Source organism: Phasianus colchicus, chromosome 12 (assembly GCF_987193195.1).
Source record: "Phasianus colchicus chromosome 12, bPhaCol1.hap1.1, whole genome shotgun sequence".
In the NCBI taxonomy this organism is placed as follows: Eukaryota; Metazoa; Chordata; class Aves; order Galliformes; family Phasianidae; genus Phasianus; species Phasianus colchicus.
This window is the reverse complement of record NC_143447.1, coordinates 11,190,222-11,208,005: the sequence shown is the minus strand read 5'-3', so window position 1 is coordinate 11,208,005 and position 17,784 is coordinate 11,190,222. Positions and strand designations below refer to the sequence as shown.

General features: G+C 37.7%; 2 protein-coding genes across 2 annotated transcripts in view; both read right to left on the bottom strand.

Moving 5' to 3' along the window:
* Positions 1-453: 453 nt before the first annotated feature.
* On the bottom strand, positions 454-8,436 carry USP50 (ubiquitin specific peptidase 50). Its single transcript, XM_090149282.1, is given in 8 exon segments — positions 454-728; positions 1,542-1,669; positions 3,059-3,168; positions 3,500-3,603; positions 3,606-3,691; positions 4,288-4,565; positions 5,631-5,655; positions 8,396-8,436. Coding segments are annotated over 8 exon segments (1,047 nt in total).
* A 233-nt stretch (positions 8,437-8,669) lies between these two features.
* TRPM7 (transient receptor potential cation channel subfamily M member 7) overlaps positions 8,670-17,784 on the bottom strand; it is a 53,222-nt gene continuing 44,107 nt past the window's right edge. The window contains exons 27-40 of the mRNA XM_090148930.1: positions 16,799-16,875; positions 15,850-15,909; positions 14,784-14,865; positions 14,410-14,480; positions 13,848-13,885; positions 13,136-13,161; positions 12,789-12,839; positions 12,634-12,699; positions 11,698-11,981; positions 11,362-11,444; positions 10,833-11,038; positions 10,135-10,186; positions 9,940-10,046; positions 8,670-8,897 (exon numbers count right to left, since the gene is read on the bottom strand). Of these exons, the coding sequence (XP_090005056.1) occupies positions 8,767-8,897; positions 9,940-10,046; positions 10,135-10,186; positions 10,833-11,038; positions 11,362-11,444; positions 11,698-11,981; positions 12,634-12,699; positions 12,789-12,839; positions 13,136-13,161; positions 13,848-13,885; positions 14,410-14,480; positions 14,784-14,865; positions 15,850-15,909; positions 16,799-16,875 (1,334 nt within the window). The 3' untranslated portion in view covers positions 8,670-8,766. The remainder of the gene's footprint in view (positions 8,898-9,939; positions 10,047-10,134; positions 10,187-10,832; positions 11,039-11,361; positions 11,445-11,697; positions 11,982-12,633; positions 12,700-12,788; positions 12,840-13,135; positions 13,162-13,847; positions 13,886-14,409; positions 14,481-14,783; positions 14,866-15,849; positions 15,910-16,798; positions 16,876-17,784) is intronic.

Genomic DNA, 17,784 nt, shown 5'->3' with positions numbered 1-17,784 from the left:
TACTTTTTGTAGAACTAGTTAGTTCAGAAACTGTTTGATTTCAATCTTGTGCATTGTCCTGGTCTGGATTTGGGTTGGTTTTCCTTCTCTGATTAGACTGGCATTCAAAAATCTTAAATCCTACAATCCAAATTCCTATCTGTCTACATGCATACATAACCAACAGAGAAACGGGAACCTTCAGGTAAGCACATGTGCATGCTCAGCAGTTCTACTCTTTTGAGGGGTCTGTGAAGTTTGTTGAGAAAAACAAACATCAGAGCTTAGACAAAGGGAATGGATGTGTGTTCCTTAGCACACTTGGAAGCTTCCAGACTTCTCTTAAGAAATTATTTCCTGGAAGTCTGCAGCAGATGATGAGGTAATATGAATGCTCCAATTTAATGATGGAATGGAATGTAGCTAATACTGCATGAGTTCTAACGGCAGTGCTCTATACTCACTGTTGGCTTTTCATGGCTGTTGACTATTTGTGGGTGCAGAAAAGGCCTGACAGGTGTACAGCAGGTGATCAGCTCTGTCAGACTGCACTGAGGAGTTCAGGATCTTGGTAATCTGCAGATTATCAAAGCTGTGTGAGCTGTTGGTGACTGAGTGCTTGCAGAATGCAGAGTAGTTCTGTAAAATACAGCACAGTCTGTTAAAACTCTCCTTACAGGCAAAGCTGAGATTTGGCAATTGTCTTTTGTTTGCACTTGAAGGAGGCAAGAGAAGATTATCCTTTGGGGCTGCAGAAAGGAATATTAATTCTAAGAAATGCTTTAAAACAGAGCAAAGAAACACTTCATAGATTACTATCATGCTTACCTATTTTGCAATATTAAATGCGAAACCCAGGTGTTGGCCCCCAGTACAGGTCACTATAAGCAGAGAGTGACAGAAGAGCCCACTTGATCCTTATTTATGGGCACATAGGATCAGTTTGTGCAGAAAAGGCTGAGGAGGCTGCTGCCAGGAACACGTGCTTTTTAAAACTGGGATGTGGAGAGAAGGGTAGAGAGGTGCTAACTAACTTCTCTGTTTGGTTACATACTGTGACTACTGTATCTTTGGCTGAAGATGAAACTTACCTGGATTCTGCTGTTGTGCATTTCTCTCAATGGATGCTTAATTTAGGTCGACAGTGGTCAGTAATAAAATTCCAACATCAACTATATAAACATGGTAGATGATTAGTCAAGGAAAGAGGGACCATTTCTTTCATGTGCTCTAACTACAATTAAAAGAAACCAAGCACCCTTTTTTCATTAGGGTGTACCACTTCCTGATGAAAAATGTGTTCAGGTAGTCATGGTTTTGTTCAGGAAACTTCAGTTTACCAGATGTATTTGTAGACCAAACTGGGAGCGGTGGGAGGTGCTGGGTGTTTTGTTGGGGTTTTTGTATGTTTGTGTGCTTTCCAAACTGCTGGATGTTTAAGTGCCTGGATCAGAGGCAGCTCTAAGTCCAAACAAACCCAGGCTTTATCTGTTACACTGGACAGGGTGTTACACACAGAAGTAGGAAAGGCAAAGCTCAACATTAGAGCACACAAGCTGTACCTGAATTCTTGCAGAAAAATGGGTAACTATATGGAGAGAGATCCGTATTGCTGAGTGGATAGCAGATGTCAGTGAAGAGTTTCCTTTTGTAGTTGCCTTGCCACTCAAACTTGAAATAAAATTTTGAACTATTTTAAATAACATTCAACTTCTTTTATTGTGTTTTCTTAAACTGGCTTTACTGGGGGAGGGGGAGAATGCCTCATGGCTATGCTGGGCTCTGAAATAGATCTGTGTTAATATTGAGTATTGCCATCAACTGACAAACACACGTGCCTGCAAATGATGTCTGGCAAGAAAACCAAAGATCTTGCTGTCTGATCCTTCCATCTATTAGAAGTGGACACAGGTATTAAAAGCAGACAAATCAAACCTTTGTGTCACTGTCACCATCCCTTGAATGTTTTGGACTGCACTGTCAACTCTCCTTTCTTGCCAGACTCCATCCCTCTTTTCCTCTGTAACTTTCAGTATACAGCATACTTCTAAACTTCCATAATGTGGCCAAAGCTATAGCTGAGGACCAGAAGGCTGTTTTAGCACGGCAGGGCAGGCAAATGCTGAACAAGATATTAAATACTAGTTCATATAACAGTTCTGTGAAGCCCAACTACTCCAGAGAACTTTTTCTTCATTTTTTTCATAACGTGAGCAGTTGACAATATCCTTCTTATTTCATAAATCCCAGGAAACAGCCCTGGCTCACCCCATATAGTTACTTCTCACTTAAAGAGGTACAGTCTACCTCTGGCACCTCAGCTGTGTGGCCTTGACTACAACTCTTCCTTTGTTCCACAGCGGGAGCTTGGCTATATAAAAGTAAAAAATGAAAAAGTAGCCAGCTGTTTCAGAAGTTCCTTCAGTGATTTAAGGTCACAAGAGAAGCAAATGTTTAAAGTGGCTTAACCTGCAAAAGGTGCTGAGAACGAATGAGATCTGTATCACGCTAGGACCACTGCAAACATCTCCATGTACTGCTATACCTGCAGTGTTCAGTGCTGCTTATTGCCAAGACTTCAGCTGAATGACACAGTTCATAATGAAAGTTGCCATTACTGTGATGCAGGGGAGAACGTTCATTTGCAATGCAATAATTGGTCATCAATGAACTCTGGACAAAATCCTGTTCTTTTTGTAGTTTTAGCAATACTCTGGTTATTTGGAAAGAAATAATTGATCTCATCTTTTGTCTTCTCAGATTCAAGCCTACCCTTCCCTACAAAAGCTTCTTCCCACCCAGCAGCTATTCTCTTCTGTTGGGGGAATTATCTTCCCCTCACTGTTACAATATTGGTGTTAGCAGCTTGGAGATCTCTGCCCTGCCAGCTCCCTTCATAGCACCAAGCCAAGTCCAACACGGGGTGAAGGACCCATGGTGCCTGCCCAGTTTACCAGGTCATCTAAGCAGTGTGGAGCTAACTTCTGTGGAAGAGCAGAGTGGGTTTGCAATGGAGCAGCTGCCTGCTGCCCACAGGCTGTTTAGAGTCAAGTTTTGTGACAAGCTGAAATGCTATTACTTCAGTTTAATCTGTGTATATGGAGCATCAAGTAAGCTGCTGTAAGATTTAATATTTCGGACATGTGGGTGGGATGATTTAACTGCTAGCAAAGCTGTTTCTAAGGGGACCTGAGGAAGAGAAGAGCAAACAGAGGCAATGTTCCACAGAGGAACATTGTGGGCAGATGAAAAGGAAGAACTTAATGCATGGAAAGGGCAGGGGGGGAAGAGGCACAGACAGCATTAGCATTTAGATGAGGGGCTGCAATTTGACATGGCATTAGAAGAAGCTAATGAGTTATTGTGTGTATGTGAGTATGAAACAAAGGAGGAAAATGACAATTTTAGCAGCCACATCATGCAGTTTGGAAGAGGAGAACTGGTGATTATGACATGAAGTGCTGAAGTACAAATGCAGAGGAAACTAACAGCCTCCAACACATCACAGCTGCACTCTTACCTTCTTGAGGGCCTCATGGAGCTCATTCAGCATGCATATGAACTTCTGCACATCCCACTGAGTCCTCTTGCTGACAGTTGGGCATTGCTCCCCAAGGACTGAACAAAACCCTCCAGGGAAATGCAGTTGAGCTCTCTCAGCCATACATCAGACACGGAACAGCCAAAGGTGGTTGCAGATTTGCCATTCTCTCTTGGGAAGAATAAACACATTTCAGATGGCCTCTGTCATTTGGTTTGAGAGACTGCAGATACTGGAAAGTAACAAAATGTGAAGACAGCGATGACAGTTACTGGTATTAATATAAAATGGCCAAAAAAAAAAAAAAAGCAAAACACTTAAGGTACCTAGCAAGGAAACATATGGGTGGTATCTGCAGAGGCAGAGTACTGATGATATGAGGGACGATGGGTGAAGGAAACAGCAGTGACAGGTGAGGGTGCTCTGGCAGTGTTCCCAAACAGGACCAAGTCTCCTCAGTAGCACAGAAGTGTCAGAAGAGTTTGGCTCTGGTCTGGGATTTCCAACCATTTGGAACAGGAAGTTCCAAATAAAGGCAGTTCTGTCTACAGACAGTGCAGGTCACTGCTGACAGAAAGGGGAAGCTGATGAGGAGCAGAGGAGCAGTGACATGCTGGAAGTGACATGGGAGGAAGGACAAAACCTGACTGTGGCCAGACAACATCTGCGGCTGGTGGGGAGCTGGTAGGTGACTTCCTCCAGCGTCCTCACTGCAACACGTAGTGTTTGGAAGGAGAGAAAAATAACAGTAGTGTGAATCAACTCACTTGTGCAGGGCTGTTTCATATTCTCCTGAGAGGAAATACTCCATGAGCAGTGACATGCTGCAGAGGCATTGCAGAATTGCATTCACACAATGGGGGTTGCCCACGTGACCCCCCAGCACAGGCTGCTGCTCAGAAATCTCATTCCACAGAGCTAAAAGCCTCCCTCCTCCTGCAGCACAACACCTTACTGGGGCACAGTAAGCACAGAATACAAATATTAAGTCAGACCTACTTAGAAGAAACAGTATTTTTTCATGTGGACTCAAGAGAAGACCATACTAATGGACGTCAATGGGAGATGGCAGAAGTCAGACTTTTTATCCAAACATATGGAAGGGGCTGAGCTGCAGCTATGGCAGAGGCTGGAGAATGACAAAATGCAAAAAAAACCCACCACCAACAACAAAAAAAGCCAAAAAAAACCCACAAGATACAAAATACTAGCCAAAGTTTGCAACATGAGATCTGCTGCTCAACTGCAGCAAGGGCAGGAGGGAAGCTTCCAGCTGCCTACCATAATTTGAAAGGGATGCTTCTGTTCTTAGTTAATTCCGTTTTTGTGCAGACACTGAGAGGCGGCTGCCACTTGCTGCACGTCTTCTGAAAAGGGAACGTCAGAAGTTTCAGTCTCAGCAAACAATCACTGCCATTTGTCTTGACGTCAAAGCTTCCTGCTAGGAGGAGTTTTCCAGCTGCTGCCCAAAAGGCCACTTTCCCTGGTCCTTCTACTCTACAACACCCTTCAGCAACTGCTGCACTTTTGCTTCCACTTCTGCTACTACTAATAGAACCACCTGTATCCTACGCTGAGCACAAACAACAGTATGGCAGCACGGCACAAACACAGAATCATCCAAGAATCATAGAATGGTTTAGGTTGGAAGAGACCTTTAAGATCATCCAGTTCCAACCCCCTGCTCTAGGCAGGAACACCTCCCTCTAGACCAGGTTGCTCAAAGCCCCACGCAGCCTGGCCTTGAATGCTACCAAGGAGGGGGCATCCATGACCTTGCTGGGCAATCTGTTCCAGTGTGTCACCACCCTCACAGTAAATAATTTATTGCTATTATCTTCCTAATATCCAGTGTAACATGGAAAAGCACTGTCCAGACCTTTTTTTTTTTTTTTTTGTATTAGCAGTAGTTATGGTAGTAGTGTAACTACACATACAGATGTATATTTACACTTCTACATGGTTAAGTAATGATGAGAGAAAGTTCAAATTTAGTAATGAAAAAGCAATTATCCCTATATGCCTGCATAGCTTACCCTTCCTGCCTGTGTCATCAGGAGTCTCCATGTCAGGAACTTGCTCCCTGATTTTCCTGGCAAGCTCCCATTACCGTACCAACATTCTCATCCCCGGCTCTAAAAAAGCAAATACACAAAAATAAGTTACAACCCCCAAACGCTTAGCATGAGCGCACACAAGTACAGTATTTCACAGTAAGTTGATGCACTTCAGTTCTGCTCCACCATGGTTGATATGAAGGAATTTTGTCTTAATCTCACTCCATTAATGACAAGTGTGAGCACAGGGAGCTGTTAAGAGCAACAGAAACAAATGTAATGCTGTACAACAAACTGAGAAAAATAGATAGAAGGAAGAAATGAGTAATTGATTCCTCTTATACAGCTCTGGGAACAATGTTACTACAAACTAATCAGCTTTTTCAGCTTCTACTTGTTGTATATTACTTGTGTGTTACAGAGGGAAAATGATCAAGAGCAGGGTAATGTCTTGAACAGCAAGTACTGTGGTCATACACAGGCTGAGGACAACACTGAAAAAGAAAATGCTTTTTGAAACCACTGCTGGGAAACAATGCAAGACAAATTTAACCTATAACAATTGTCATGCAGCTAGAATAGAATTTGTACTGAAATCTTAATAAACATTATTCCTGTACTTATTCCTACTATTGGTGGAATGCAAATGAAGACCTTGATTACACTATAGATACATACTTATTTTTATATTCTTAGCACTAACACGATACAGAAACTCGCATCTGTGCCACCTACGGGAAAAACATTAATTGTAAAAAGAAAATAATAATAATAATCAGAAATCTTTCCAAAAGCAGAGATTACATAACCAAGTAACACCAGTATGTAAGTACATCATAATCAGTTTAATTCAGTGGATTTTTCTACCAGTGAAATTATCCTGAGGTTTGTGGTAGGGAATTTAAGATATCTAACAAGGAAAAGAACGTAGCTTACCAATTTTCATTTATGGAAGACATTCTTCAAATAGCATAACATGGAAATGCATGTCAAGGTTGGTAAGATTTAAAGACACTCAGTGTTCTCAGCCAAACCCACGTGGTCCTACAGCCTACTTTTGGAAAACAAAACATGACCATGACGATACTTTCCTGAGGGTTAGGATACCTCTTCAAACCAACACTTCTTTGCCACCACATCTTTGCAATGCCTTTCTTGGAAGACACTCACATTTTTAATTGTTCTCTGTTATCATGAAAGAGAAGATTGCATGTAAAAGTTGCCATTGTTTTCTCCTTGGTTTACATTGAGGTTTCTCATGTAATTCTAGCTGTAATGTCAGTAAGCTGGCACTCATGGCAGGGAGATGTACAAAAACATGCACAGTTAACCACTGTTAACCACTCCAAGTGATACATACATTGCCTGACCTTATTTACCCTTTTGGTTTCCTCCAGAAATCCTTCTTGATTTTAAGAACTAGCCTCACTAATGCACTGTATGCTGTTTCTACCTGCCTAACAATTTGGCAATAAAGAGGTGTAATTACTGCCTTGAATAGATGCCTATCACCTCACAACAACACAAGGGGATGCAAGCAACCACCCAATAAGGAGCTCCAAATTTCAAACAAACACTATAAACTACTTCAAGATATTTTATCTCATTTACTCATCAATCCTATTACATATGTTTGTGCACTACAGCTTTCACATTTACTCCCCTAGTTTCTGGTGTCAGCCAAAGCTCAGATACCTCAAAGACAAAGTGTCCCAGCACAGCAAACACTGTTTCCACATACAGAGCCATCAGATTCACCCAAATAACCTTTCAGACTAAAAAAGACAGCAGAAGTCTGTAAACAAGAATAAATTTATTTTAGATTCTTTGAAGATTTAATGATATACAAAATGTATACAGTATCATATCCTTATAACATTTTACCTTTCCCCGTCAAACATAAAACACCATTTAAACAGCTATTGTGTTCGTGCCTTAAGTCTGTATCTATAAGATACACTACTGAATAAAAAAATTTATAGAGCTGTATACTGCCCTTTTAATTAAAAATTACAAATTAGTACCTATGTAACAAAAAAATCGCAGCATGAAACTTCAGTTGGACAACAGGTTTTTCTTGCTGAATGCTCAACAATATTTGGGACAGTTATATTATATTTTATTTGCATGAAGGTGCATTGCAATCTCCCATACTTTACATAATGCTAATCCAACCCTAGTCTCTCTTAAATAAGTACCACAAATAACATAACATTAAAGATGTTTTCTACACAATTTTAAATACATTTAAAAGTTACGTGTACATTCAGCTTTGATACACTGGTTTGATGAGATCTTTGGAAGGCAAAACTTCTGAAGCAGTCACTATGTACAACAAAAAGCACTTCCAACTTGTGTTCTCACAAGGCAACTTATTTGGACCAGTACATACTACTTCTTCTATTAAATATGATTATACCAGTCTATCATGGCTTTGTTTGTTACTATTTGATGGTGATGTGAGAAAACTGAAATGTATAAAACAAGAAATCTCATTATGCACAATTAGGGCTCTATTCCACAAAAAAAAAATAAACAGTTTTACAGCTACAAAGCTGAATCCTGATCCAGGAGACTCTCTCTCTATTGGAACAGATCAAGTTCCTACCTTCAACTTCAGCCTAATGGCACCACATACACACCCTCGTTTAGCTCTGCCCTCTCCAAAAGGCCAGATTACAAGTCATCTGGTGAGAAAGTGATAGTGGAACACTTCCAAACACACTCCAAGAATACTCTGGCATCACAGAGGTAGGTGCTTTCTCCAATCTTTTTCCAAATGACAGTAAGATAGCTGCCAAACAGACAAATGCTTTACCTTAAAACATCAGCTACCAAAATCCTTTTGGTTGAAGGCATATTGCACACCACAGGCCTACGGAGAGAAAATCCTCCACTAAACCAAAACAAAATAAAAAATAAACCTTCTGCTAAAAAGCCCCTTTTAAAAACATACCATAAATACTCATCATAATTCAACCTCTAAAACAACCAGCTGCCAATCTGTTCTCTGTAGGTGGTTATCACAAGTTGTTAGGTCCTTAGAATATGGACCAGCCAAAATTTCACTTATAACACAATAATCCTTGCTTTGATGCATCTTTCTTTTAATTGTGGTGAAGGAAAGATAAGTGACAGCTTTGTGACATTCCATGAAGTTTGGATGAAGCCACTCATTTGATCACATCATTAGAGCATCAAACGAAGAGAATTAGCTGAATCTGATTCTTTGGTGCAGCTTCCAGGCTGAATTGTTAGTTCAGGGGAATCATCCTGAGGAAATATAACCTTGTCAGGTGTGTAATCATTCCTCTTCAGATCTGTACAAACAAAATGAAGTCATATTGGTTACTATCTCTTTGTAGAGCAGACTCAAAGAAGTATAAAAGTCTTTCACATAACTGGATAGACTTGTACTTGTAAGTAAGAATTCCTCAATATGCATTCAGTGCTAAAAGTGGATGTTTTTTATCATACATATAATGTGAAGTCTAAAGCTCTGCTTTAAAAAGTAATGGGGCCTTAATTATACTACTTATAGATATTATATAGCAAGCATTAGGTTGATTCTTAAAGGAAAATGGATTCTTCTATCATCTGTTTCAAGTTTACCAGGAATTATAATTCAAATAATGTCCAGAAGAGGGCCCCAAAAATGATCCAAGGGATAGAACATCTTCCCTACAAGGACAGGATGAGAGAGCTGGGGCTGTGCAACCTGGAGAAGAGAAGGCTCCAGGGAGACCCAAGAGCAGCTTTTCAGTATCTAAAGGGAGGCTGTAAGAAAGAATGGAACAGACTCTTTACCAAGGTCTGTTGTGAGAGGACAAGAGGAAATGGTTTCAAACTAAAGGAAGGGAGATGTAGATTGGTTATAAGGAAGAAGATTTTACAATAAGGGTGGTAAGGCACTGGCACAGCTGGCCCAGAGAGGTGGTGAGGGCCCCTTCCTTGGGGACACTCAAGGTCAGGCTGCACCAGGATCTGAGCAACCTGATCTAGCTGCAGGTAACCCAATTCAGTAGAGAGAGTTGGACTAGATGACATTTAGTAGTCTCTTAAAAATATGGTTCTATGATTCTATGATTTTTTTTTTAAATGACCTTTTCTATTTTACCTTCTGAATTCTACATCAGTCTAGCCTACCTACTTCAAATATTGTGCACAAATACAGAACACAAGCACACTGTTAAATCCTTAATTTCAGATTTTTTTTTCTTAAAATGGAATATCTTTTTAAAAGTAGAAATACAAAACTGACATTTATTACTTAATCTACTTTCATGGCATGACACAACTGTTTAATTATACATCATACACTATACATAAGTGTCTCAGAAAAAATACAGTAGCCACTCTTACCAGGGAGTTTAAGTTTTCTGCAGCAAGAATTACAGTGATGCTTCGCTCTGAAGTTTTTTATCGCATCCTCTCCCAGATTGGCTGGACCAAACACCATATCATAAGACCTTCGAAATAAAGGGCATATAAACATAGGCTGTGTTCTCCAGGGGAAAAAAAAAAAAAATTGTTCTTTAAACTTTTCTTCAATCTTACCTTTTTTCTCCAGCTTTTATCACAGACGGATCTGTCAAATTTTCACCAACACCTTCAGACAGCACAGGAAGAAACAGTTAAATCTATATATTACATCAGTGCATTAATATTGAAAAGCCTTGGCATTGTCAGCTATGACTTCTCAGCTTTCCCAAGCACGAAGGCAGAAGGAATCACGTGGTATAGGACACTCTTTATTCTTACATGAATTGCTCCTAAGTAGTTTGTACCTCTCAGGTTTCCTTCACCTATTTTTATGTCTACAATTCTTAACCAATTTTCACCTGAGAGAAATTTCTTACATAGAACTTCTCACAGACAGAATATTTGGCACACAATTCAGTATAAGCACAGCTTGCTATATTACTATTACTCAAATGTGTTTACAAACGTATTATTTTTATGGTGCTTATCATAGTAAAACTGGTGTACACTTATATTTTCTTTAGTGCTGTAGCATTCAGTGCCATGCTCAATAAGCTCACCAGACTAACTAGATCAAGACACACTAAATACTGTTCATTATTTGTTACCAGCATATGAAGTCTTAATAAAATGCAATTACAAGTGAGTCCAGAACTTGGACTCAGTGGTCTTTATCAGTTCCTTCCAACCCAGGATATACCATGACTCTGTGAGAATCATCCCATATACATCTTCCCTGGTCCTCGACCCCAGTTTCAAAACAGGGACATTACCTTGCAGATCTAGTACAAGCAATTCCCCTCTTGTATATTCATATGTCCAATGGCTGAAAGCTAGCATAACCTCCTCTAGCATGTTACTTGGAATTATTTCATCACCATTGTTGTTGTTATATTTTCTAAATTCTCCTGTCATGCACTCTTCAACTGCAAACCACTGCCCAGCAGAGTGGCAATATAACAGGAAAACTTCCAGGAACCTAGTAAAAAGCATACTTAATGAACATATTTCCAAAATAAATGAAAAGCATACCATTACTAATGGATAATTATTTTATCTACTTATTTAGAACATTTGAAACTATTATGCCAAGTCACGTATATTATCACACAAGCCTAGAATTACTGCAAGAAAATATCAATAAAAACATGTTTGTTACATTCTTAATAACAAAGACATATATACACACATATCAACACCTTAATATATTTGACTGACATGTTCACAACTCTGTAGGCGTTTTTCTATATCAAAAACATGCAAACAATCAAACATCAAAAATAGAAGTTCAAGAGTACTCACCGTGGAGAGTAAGGAATGGATTTTGGTTTCATTTGATTGAAAGCAAAGGTGAGCTTCTGTGCTGCCCTCTGCTGCTGAATTTCCTAGAATTCAAAGCCCATATTTTATTGCTGTATTATATAACAGGAAACATTATACAGTTAAAAAGGCAGAGAGAACAGTAACTGCCAAATTGCTTTTTCAATTACATTTACACTTTAAGATTTTTAGCTTTAACTAAACCATAATGGAGCAGTTTTTTGTGTGTTTGTTTGGCCTGTTAGCTCACAGAGAACAGCAAGCTAGCTGAAATATGATGCTTGTCTATGTTCAGTAAATGACAAGAATAAAACTTACTCTCAAGCACAAGTGTAACACAGTATCCTCTTTATAAATGCTTGACCAAGTGTTCACAACTTCAGGAAGGAAAGACTTGATGATATAAAGATGTCCTGATTTCAGGATGTCATATTCTGACCATGTGCATACAACTTTAAGAGCTCGACGTAAACCTCCTCCCATCTCCTCTTTGCTTAAAAATTCAATTTTTGCACAGAGTCCCAGTTGTGACCAGGAAGACATGCTGTTGTTCAAGATGTTGGGAGAACTTTCTTCGAGGCGATACACAGTGACTGGTTCACCTATTTACAATACAAAAAGCAAGTAGCACCTTTAATTTTTAAAGTTTAAAATTGAAGCACTGAATATCTCTGTGTTCTTAGATTGCAACACATGTGAAGTTGTTACTAATGCTCTAAATTAATTTTAAAAAATCTAGACAAGCCAGCCAGAATTTCTCTCCAATTTCTTTCATACAGCAACATAAAGGCACAATGTTTTGATCCCCCTGATTAGAACTACTAATGACCCTATTTAAACAGCATTCTGTTCAAACTACATTAAGAACACTGAACAAATGTTTATATGCACTTTAAACAAATCAAAACAATTCTTAACATAAGGAGTCCTTCCAGAATAGCTTTTCATAAAAAATTGCCACCATTTCTGAAGACAAGCACAGTTAGATCTAGATTTCATAAGCAAATAAGCTGCTCTAGAGAATGTGTCACACTCATTTATTTTTTGAGTGTTGCAAAACAGGTACTATTTCAGATCTACTATCTACATTCAAGTTGCTACAACTAAGTGTGAAATTTGGCTTGATCATTCTGTATTACAAGAAATCTGGACATGGTTTGTTTTTTGTTTTCTTCTCCAAAAGACTACATTAAGCCAGCTGTTTGAACTCTGACCCTCTTCCCTCTACCCACTAGCAAGAATTACAGTTCTTACCTCTTGGAGGCACAGGAGTGAAAGGAATGCTCTGTGATAACCTCATCAAGTTATTTCTTTCTACAGCTAGAAAAAAAATAACAGTATTCATCAGATTCTAATGATCTAATAAGTGTCATTAAAAATATGAACATTTATTCATAAGAGGCACTGACCTGAGTAATAGTAGTTGATATCCATGATAGGCTTGAAAGGAGAAGCAATGCCTGAGAGAGATCAGAAATGATGAGAGAAACTGCCTGATACCTGCATTGTGTATTAAAATAACCATGCACAAAGCTCACTTTCTCCAAGTGGTTAGGGTCTGAAAAAGATTTGCTATGCAGAAAATTAAGTATCTCATTTAGCTTTTCAATACATCAGAAGAAACTGTAGTACCTGGTATTTGTTGCTATTCGTTAAAAAAGTAATTACAGCTGTCTCTTAACTTCAAAGAATATTCTCACATGGTGTATATATGAAAAAGCTCCTAGCTTGTTTATAGAAGAAACAGTCAACATACCATTCAATGCATCTTCTTCAGATGCCCTGTGAAATGCCAAAAAAGCAACTGGTTACTGTTTGTTAAAAACTTGCCTTACATTCACCAATTTTAACACATCATCCTAGGTCACCTTGTTAAGCTGACAGTAGTGCCTTTACCCCATTTTTCAAGGGCAGCACTACTGCTTAATTACAAAATGGTAATGGAAGGCTGTTAAGTAATCTCACAGCTTTAGAGCTATACTTTAAATACTACCAGTCACGTACAACGTTACGCAAAGCTTGCATCACAAAAGCTCATTTTCACAGAAGTGCTTTAATTAAATTGTGTTCACAACAGTTAACACTTCTGTTATCAGATTAATAAGGTAATGGTTTTAACAGTTAACTCAGGGGATAATTGTTAACAACAGCAATGACTGCACAATTTCAGAGAAGGTTTACAAGTTCTAAAGGTTGGGAAAAGACCTTCACCTGGAAGTTAGCACCCAAATAAGTGTCAGTACAAACATTTTCATGTAAGAACATGTTTTGCCCTTTGATGTGACCCCATTAATTTAAATAGAACCTGTCATAGCATTCCAGTGAACACATTCAGTTATTTATTAGAAAAATCCTTAAACCTTGTTTTTTCATTAAACACAACAAAATACCACTACAATCAAAGACAACAACCAAAAAGAATACATATAGAGAGTAATGGAACTTCTCCACTACTCAAAGTTACTTACATTTGACTGCTACTTGAAGGTCTACCTTGCAACCAATCCTTTAAATCAAAGGGGGGAAAAAAATGAAAAAACAAATAAACTTTTTTTGTTTCAGTTTTGTAAGGAGAACATAGTATATTTAATTTGGGGGGTGAGAGAGTTATATGTTTTAAGATCTTGCAGTGCAGTGTGTTTATTGGAAAGATTCCATTAGGTTGTACTGTAGGTGGGTGGAAATATTCAAATAGATGTAAGGAATTGTAAAGACAAAAAAAAATAGAAAAGGCTGTATTCATTTTTTTTTTTAAATACAGATCATATAAACAGTTTTATTTTTAACCAAAGGGCTTGTTTAAACAGGAAGGAACAAGTATTTTCATAGTAAGAATAATCACAGTACGTAATGGAGAATATGCAAAACTTCTCTCAGTCAAAACAGTTCCCCTCCTGTTATCTCCTTGAACAAGACTACAAATCAGTATTATTCTTTTGTTTCTTTTTCTTTTACTCCTTCAGTTCTAGTTCTGTTAGACAACATTAGCAACAACAACAGCAGTAACAACAAAAGGAAGAGAATACAAACCGTCAGCAAAGCTGCTTTAGAGTCTACCTGCTGAGCGTCTTCACTTGATGCTCTTCTACTCTTGCTGGGTACTATAAATGAAAAGATTTATAATTGAATAAAGATTTGCATTTACTTGCCTACCTGACTGTTATAAATTTCCAACACAGTTCTGACTAAATTGCTTACCTTATTACAACTATTTGGCTATTTGTTGTGGCAACCTCAAGGTAACAGGAATTAAGCTGGCATAATTACATCTATCACAAGGAAACAAATGGCACCAATCATAAAATCATAACTTTTTGTGTCTCCTTTGTACCCTCCTGGAATATACATTGTCAACACAACTGAGTGGAAAAAAAATAGGTCATCTCAAAAGATGGCACACTTACATTGTCCTGAATGGACTGCCAAAGGGTCAGTAAACCCACCACAAGAACTAGACTGTCTAAGACCACTGTCAGTTTGAAGACCCTACAAAAGAAATACACACACACATCAGCTCACAGCTACTACTCTTTCAGCATGCAATCTGCCTAGTTTTCTTTGTAAACTTCTGGATGTACCTCAAATACCTTGCTGCACAAAAATGCTGAAGTCAAACTTACTTCAGCTAACACTCTTCACAGTAAATATCAACTCTAACATTTCCAGGTACTTATTAAGACTACTGATCTATTCTGAAAGAATATTTTTAAGGAGAATGTTAAGATACGATTGCAGAAATGTACATTATGCTGGATCTCTACAAGTATCACATTCAGCTGGTCTGTCATCTGTCTTCATTAATTATCTATTCTCATTTGAAAACTTGGCTAAGACAGAAATTAAAGTTCAGTTTAAAGAAGCCACTGAAAATAAGAAAAATATTTAAGTAAGTTTTGCCACAAAAATCTACATTTTATGAACCAAATCTTCTCACGGACACATTTCTTAGTTACCTACTTTCCGAGTATCTACTTGCTAAATCTGGCTCAACCACAGTTTTCCAACTCATGATTGACAGCAAAGCTTTCAGGAAAAAATGACAGTTCCCAAAGAGAAATTAAGGCTCAGAATTACAGGTATGACAAATTATTTTATTGTGCCTGAAATCCACCCATTTGCACTTATTTAAGATTCTTCAGCCTGTGCTTCCTTATAAATTCTATTACTCATGCATAACGTCTGGATATCCCAACTTTAATGTGTCGTACTTGTGAAGTGAAGACACTTGGTTAAAGGCAAACGCTGCAATTTTTTTGTTGAAAATAGACTATAATTACTCATCACACAGTTGGCAAACTTTCCCCTAAGTTTTGCTTTTTCATTATTTTGTTTTTTAAATAATTACCAGAATTCATTATGTCTTTACAGACAAATGACCTACAAAAACAGAGTTCCCCATCCTCACTGTAAAGAATAAATTCACTATCTGTTGAAAACTGTCTCTAATAAATGGAAACCTTCTTTACTTACTTGCAGCCTGGTAGTCTCTATGCCCTCCAGTATGGCTTTTTTGAAGTCTTCCTGTTGCTCCTATCAAAAACAATAATAATAATAAAAAGAAAAAAAAAGGCAAATGATTAACATTATTAATAGAAGCACTAAAATTCACACACACAAAGCTTTTTGGTCACATGTGATACTTATCAGAAAGCAGAGAATGAGCAACTTGGCAGAATATTGGCAGTGCAAATGGTCATTAGGTACTTCTCAAGTCAGACTCTCCCCCCAAATGAGGGGTAACTAAATAGTTAACTTGTAACCAAGCCATTCTATGGTTGATCCAATGATTTAATATTTTAATACTAAAATAAAAAACCCTTGTTTTTATATGAACATGCATGTGTGGACATATACACTATAAGCATCTGGAATACAGATTTGTCCTGATTAATAACTTCACAGTAGTTATTTGTATTTTATTTAAGCAAACTATAATTACACATCATTTATTTGAAGATAAGTTTAACAAAAAGGGCTTTTTTCTTCAAATCACATCGATTTTTGTCTTAATTGCAGTCACTACTTCAATCAGGTACACTATCATTTTGCTCTGTATAATATCACTATAAATAAATGCTGCTGTTGAAATTTTCAAGTGTCAAATGTCTCATTTGAAAACATCATCCACTAACTGTGGGACATTTTTTTAAATTTTATTTTATTTTATTTTATCTTAATTTTAATTTACAGTTATTTCACTTCAGCTTCATAAGTTCTTCTCTTCATATTATGAAGCAACAATACCTGATGCATGCTTAAGGCTGCATGAGTTTTCACTCAATTGCTTACAGTAAGAGAGCTGCATTCCTTCCAGGATGCATTTTACAAATTTCTTCACTGTATTTGTTCGTAAGACGTTTTCAATACACAGTGAAGTTAAAATAAAAAAAAATAAACAAGAAAAAATTTCCATGCTTACCTCAATATCAGCACTTCTTTCTTTAATTTTGCTTGCTGCCTCCTTAAACCGCTGCAACTCCATGCTGTCTCTGTGACCTTTGACACAGTGAATTGAAAAAAGTATTTAAAATCAATGGCAATTGGCCATGTCCTGACCATGGCAATAGTCTGCAGCATAACAAAGGGCTACAAACCATCTAATTTCTGTGTGCCCGAATGCACCAGAGAACATTTTCCAAACACAGTGAAATCGATGTGACAAAATATTAATACAAAACTACTGCTTTTCCCACATTGCATGGACTACCACAATTCTAAATGTGAAATTAACTTTTTCAGATTTTACCTAAGTGTATGTTCCTCACATGAAAGGAACCAGATAGTCTGTATTCAGTGCTTTTATGCAGCCATGATAAATGAAGGAAAAGCAGACAGTTTTATGAGGTAGCTTTTACAATATACCCTTCATCCTCCCAGTTGCAAGAAATAATCTCCAAGATTTTACCAGGCATGTGGCTTTGTAATGAATGAAAGCCAGCTTATATTGATAATGGAAAGCTGCTCTGCACCTGTAGTCTTATAAAATCTGGACAGTAAGAATGAAGAGTATGTTCTAAATGCTAGATGTCAAAGAACCATACACTAAAAATTTGGCTCCAGTAAAATAAGTATAGTTAGTACTTAAAGTTATTAGTGGTGAAGTACATTCACAGATTAGATAGATTTATACAGTCACTGAATTCAGGACATCTATTTAGTCTTGCTTTCTGAATTAGAAAAAAGAGAGGTGGTATTCTTTTGAATCAGGAGAAAATTATAAACAGTTAGTGTGTACAAATGCAGAGACACTCTTCCTACAGTAACAAATCTATAAATGATGTATGTAGCTATCATCATAGAATTTTAAGTTTCACAGTAGTAAACTCTAGTCTAAAAATTAAAATTTTACATCCTCAACACATCTTTGAAATAGAGACATCCCTGCACTGGAGCAAGACAACACTT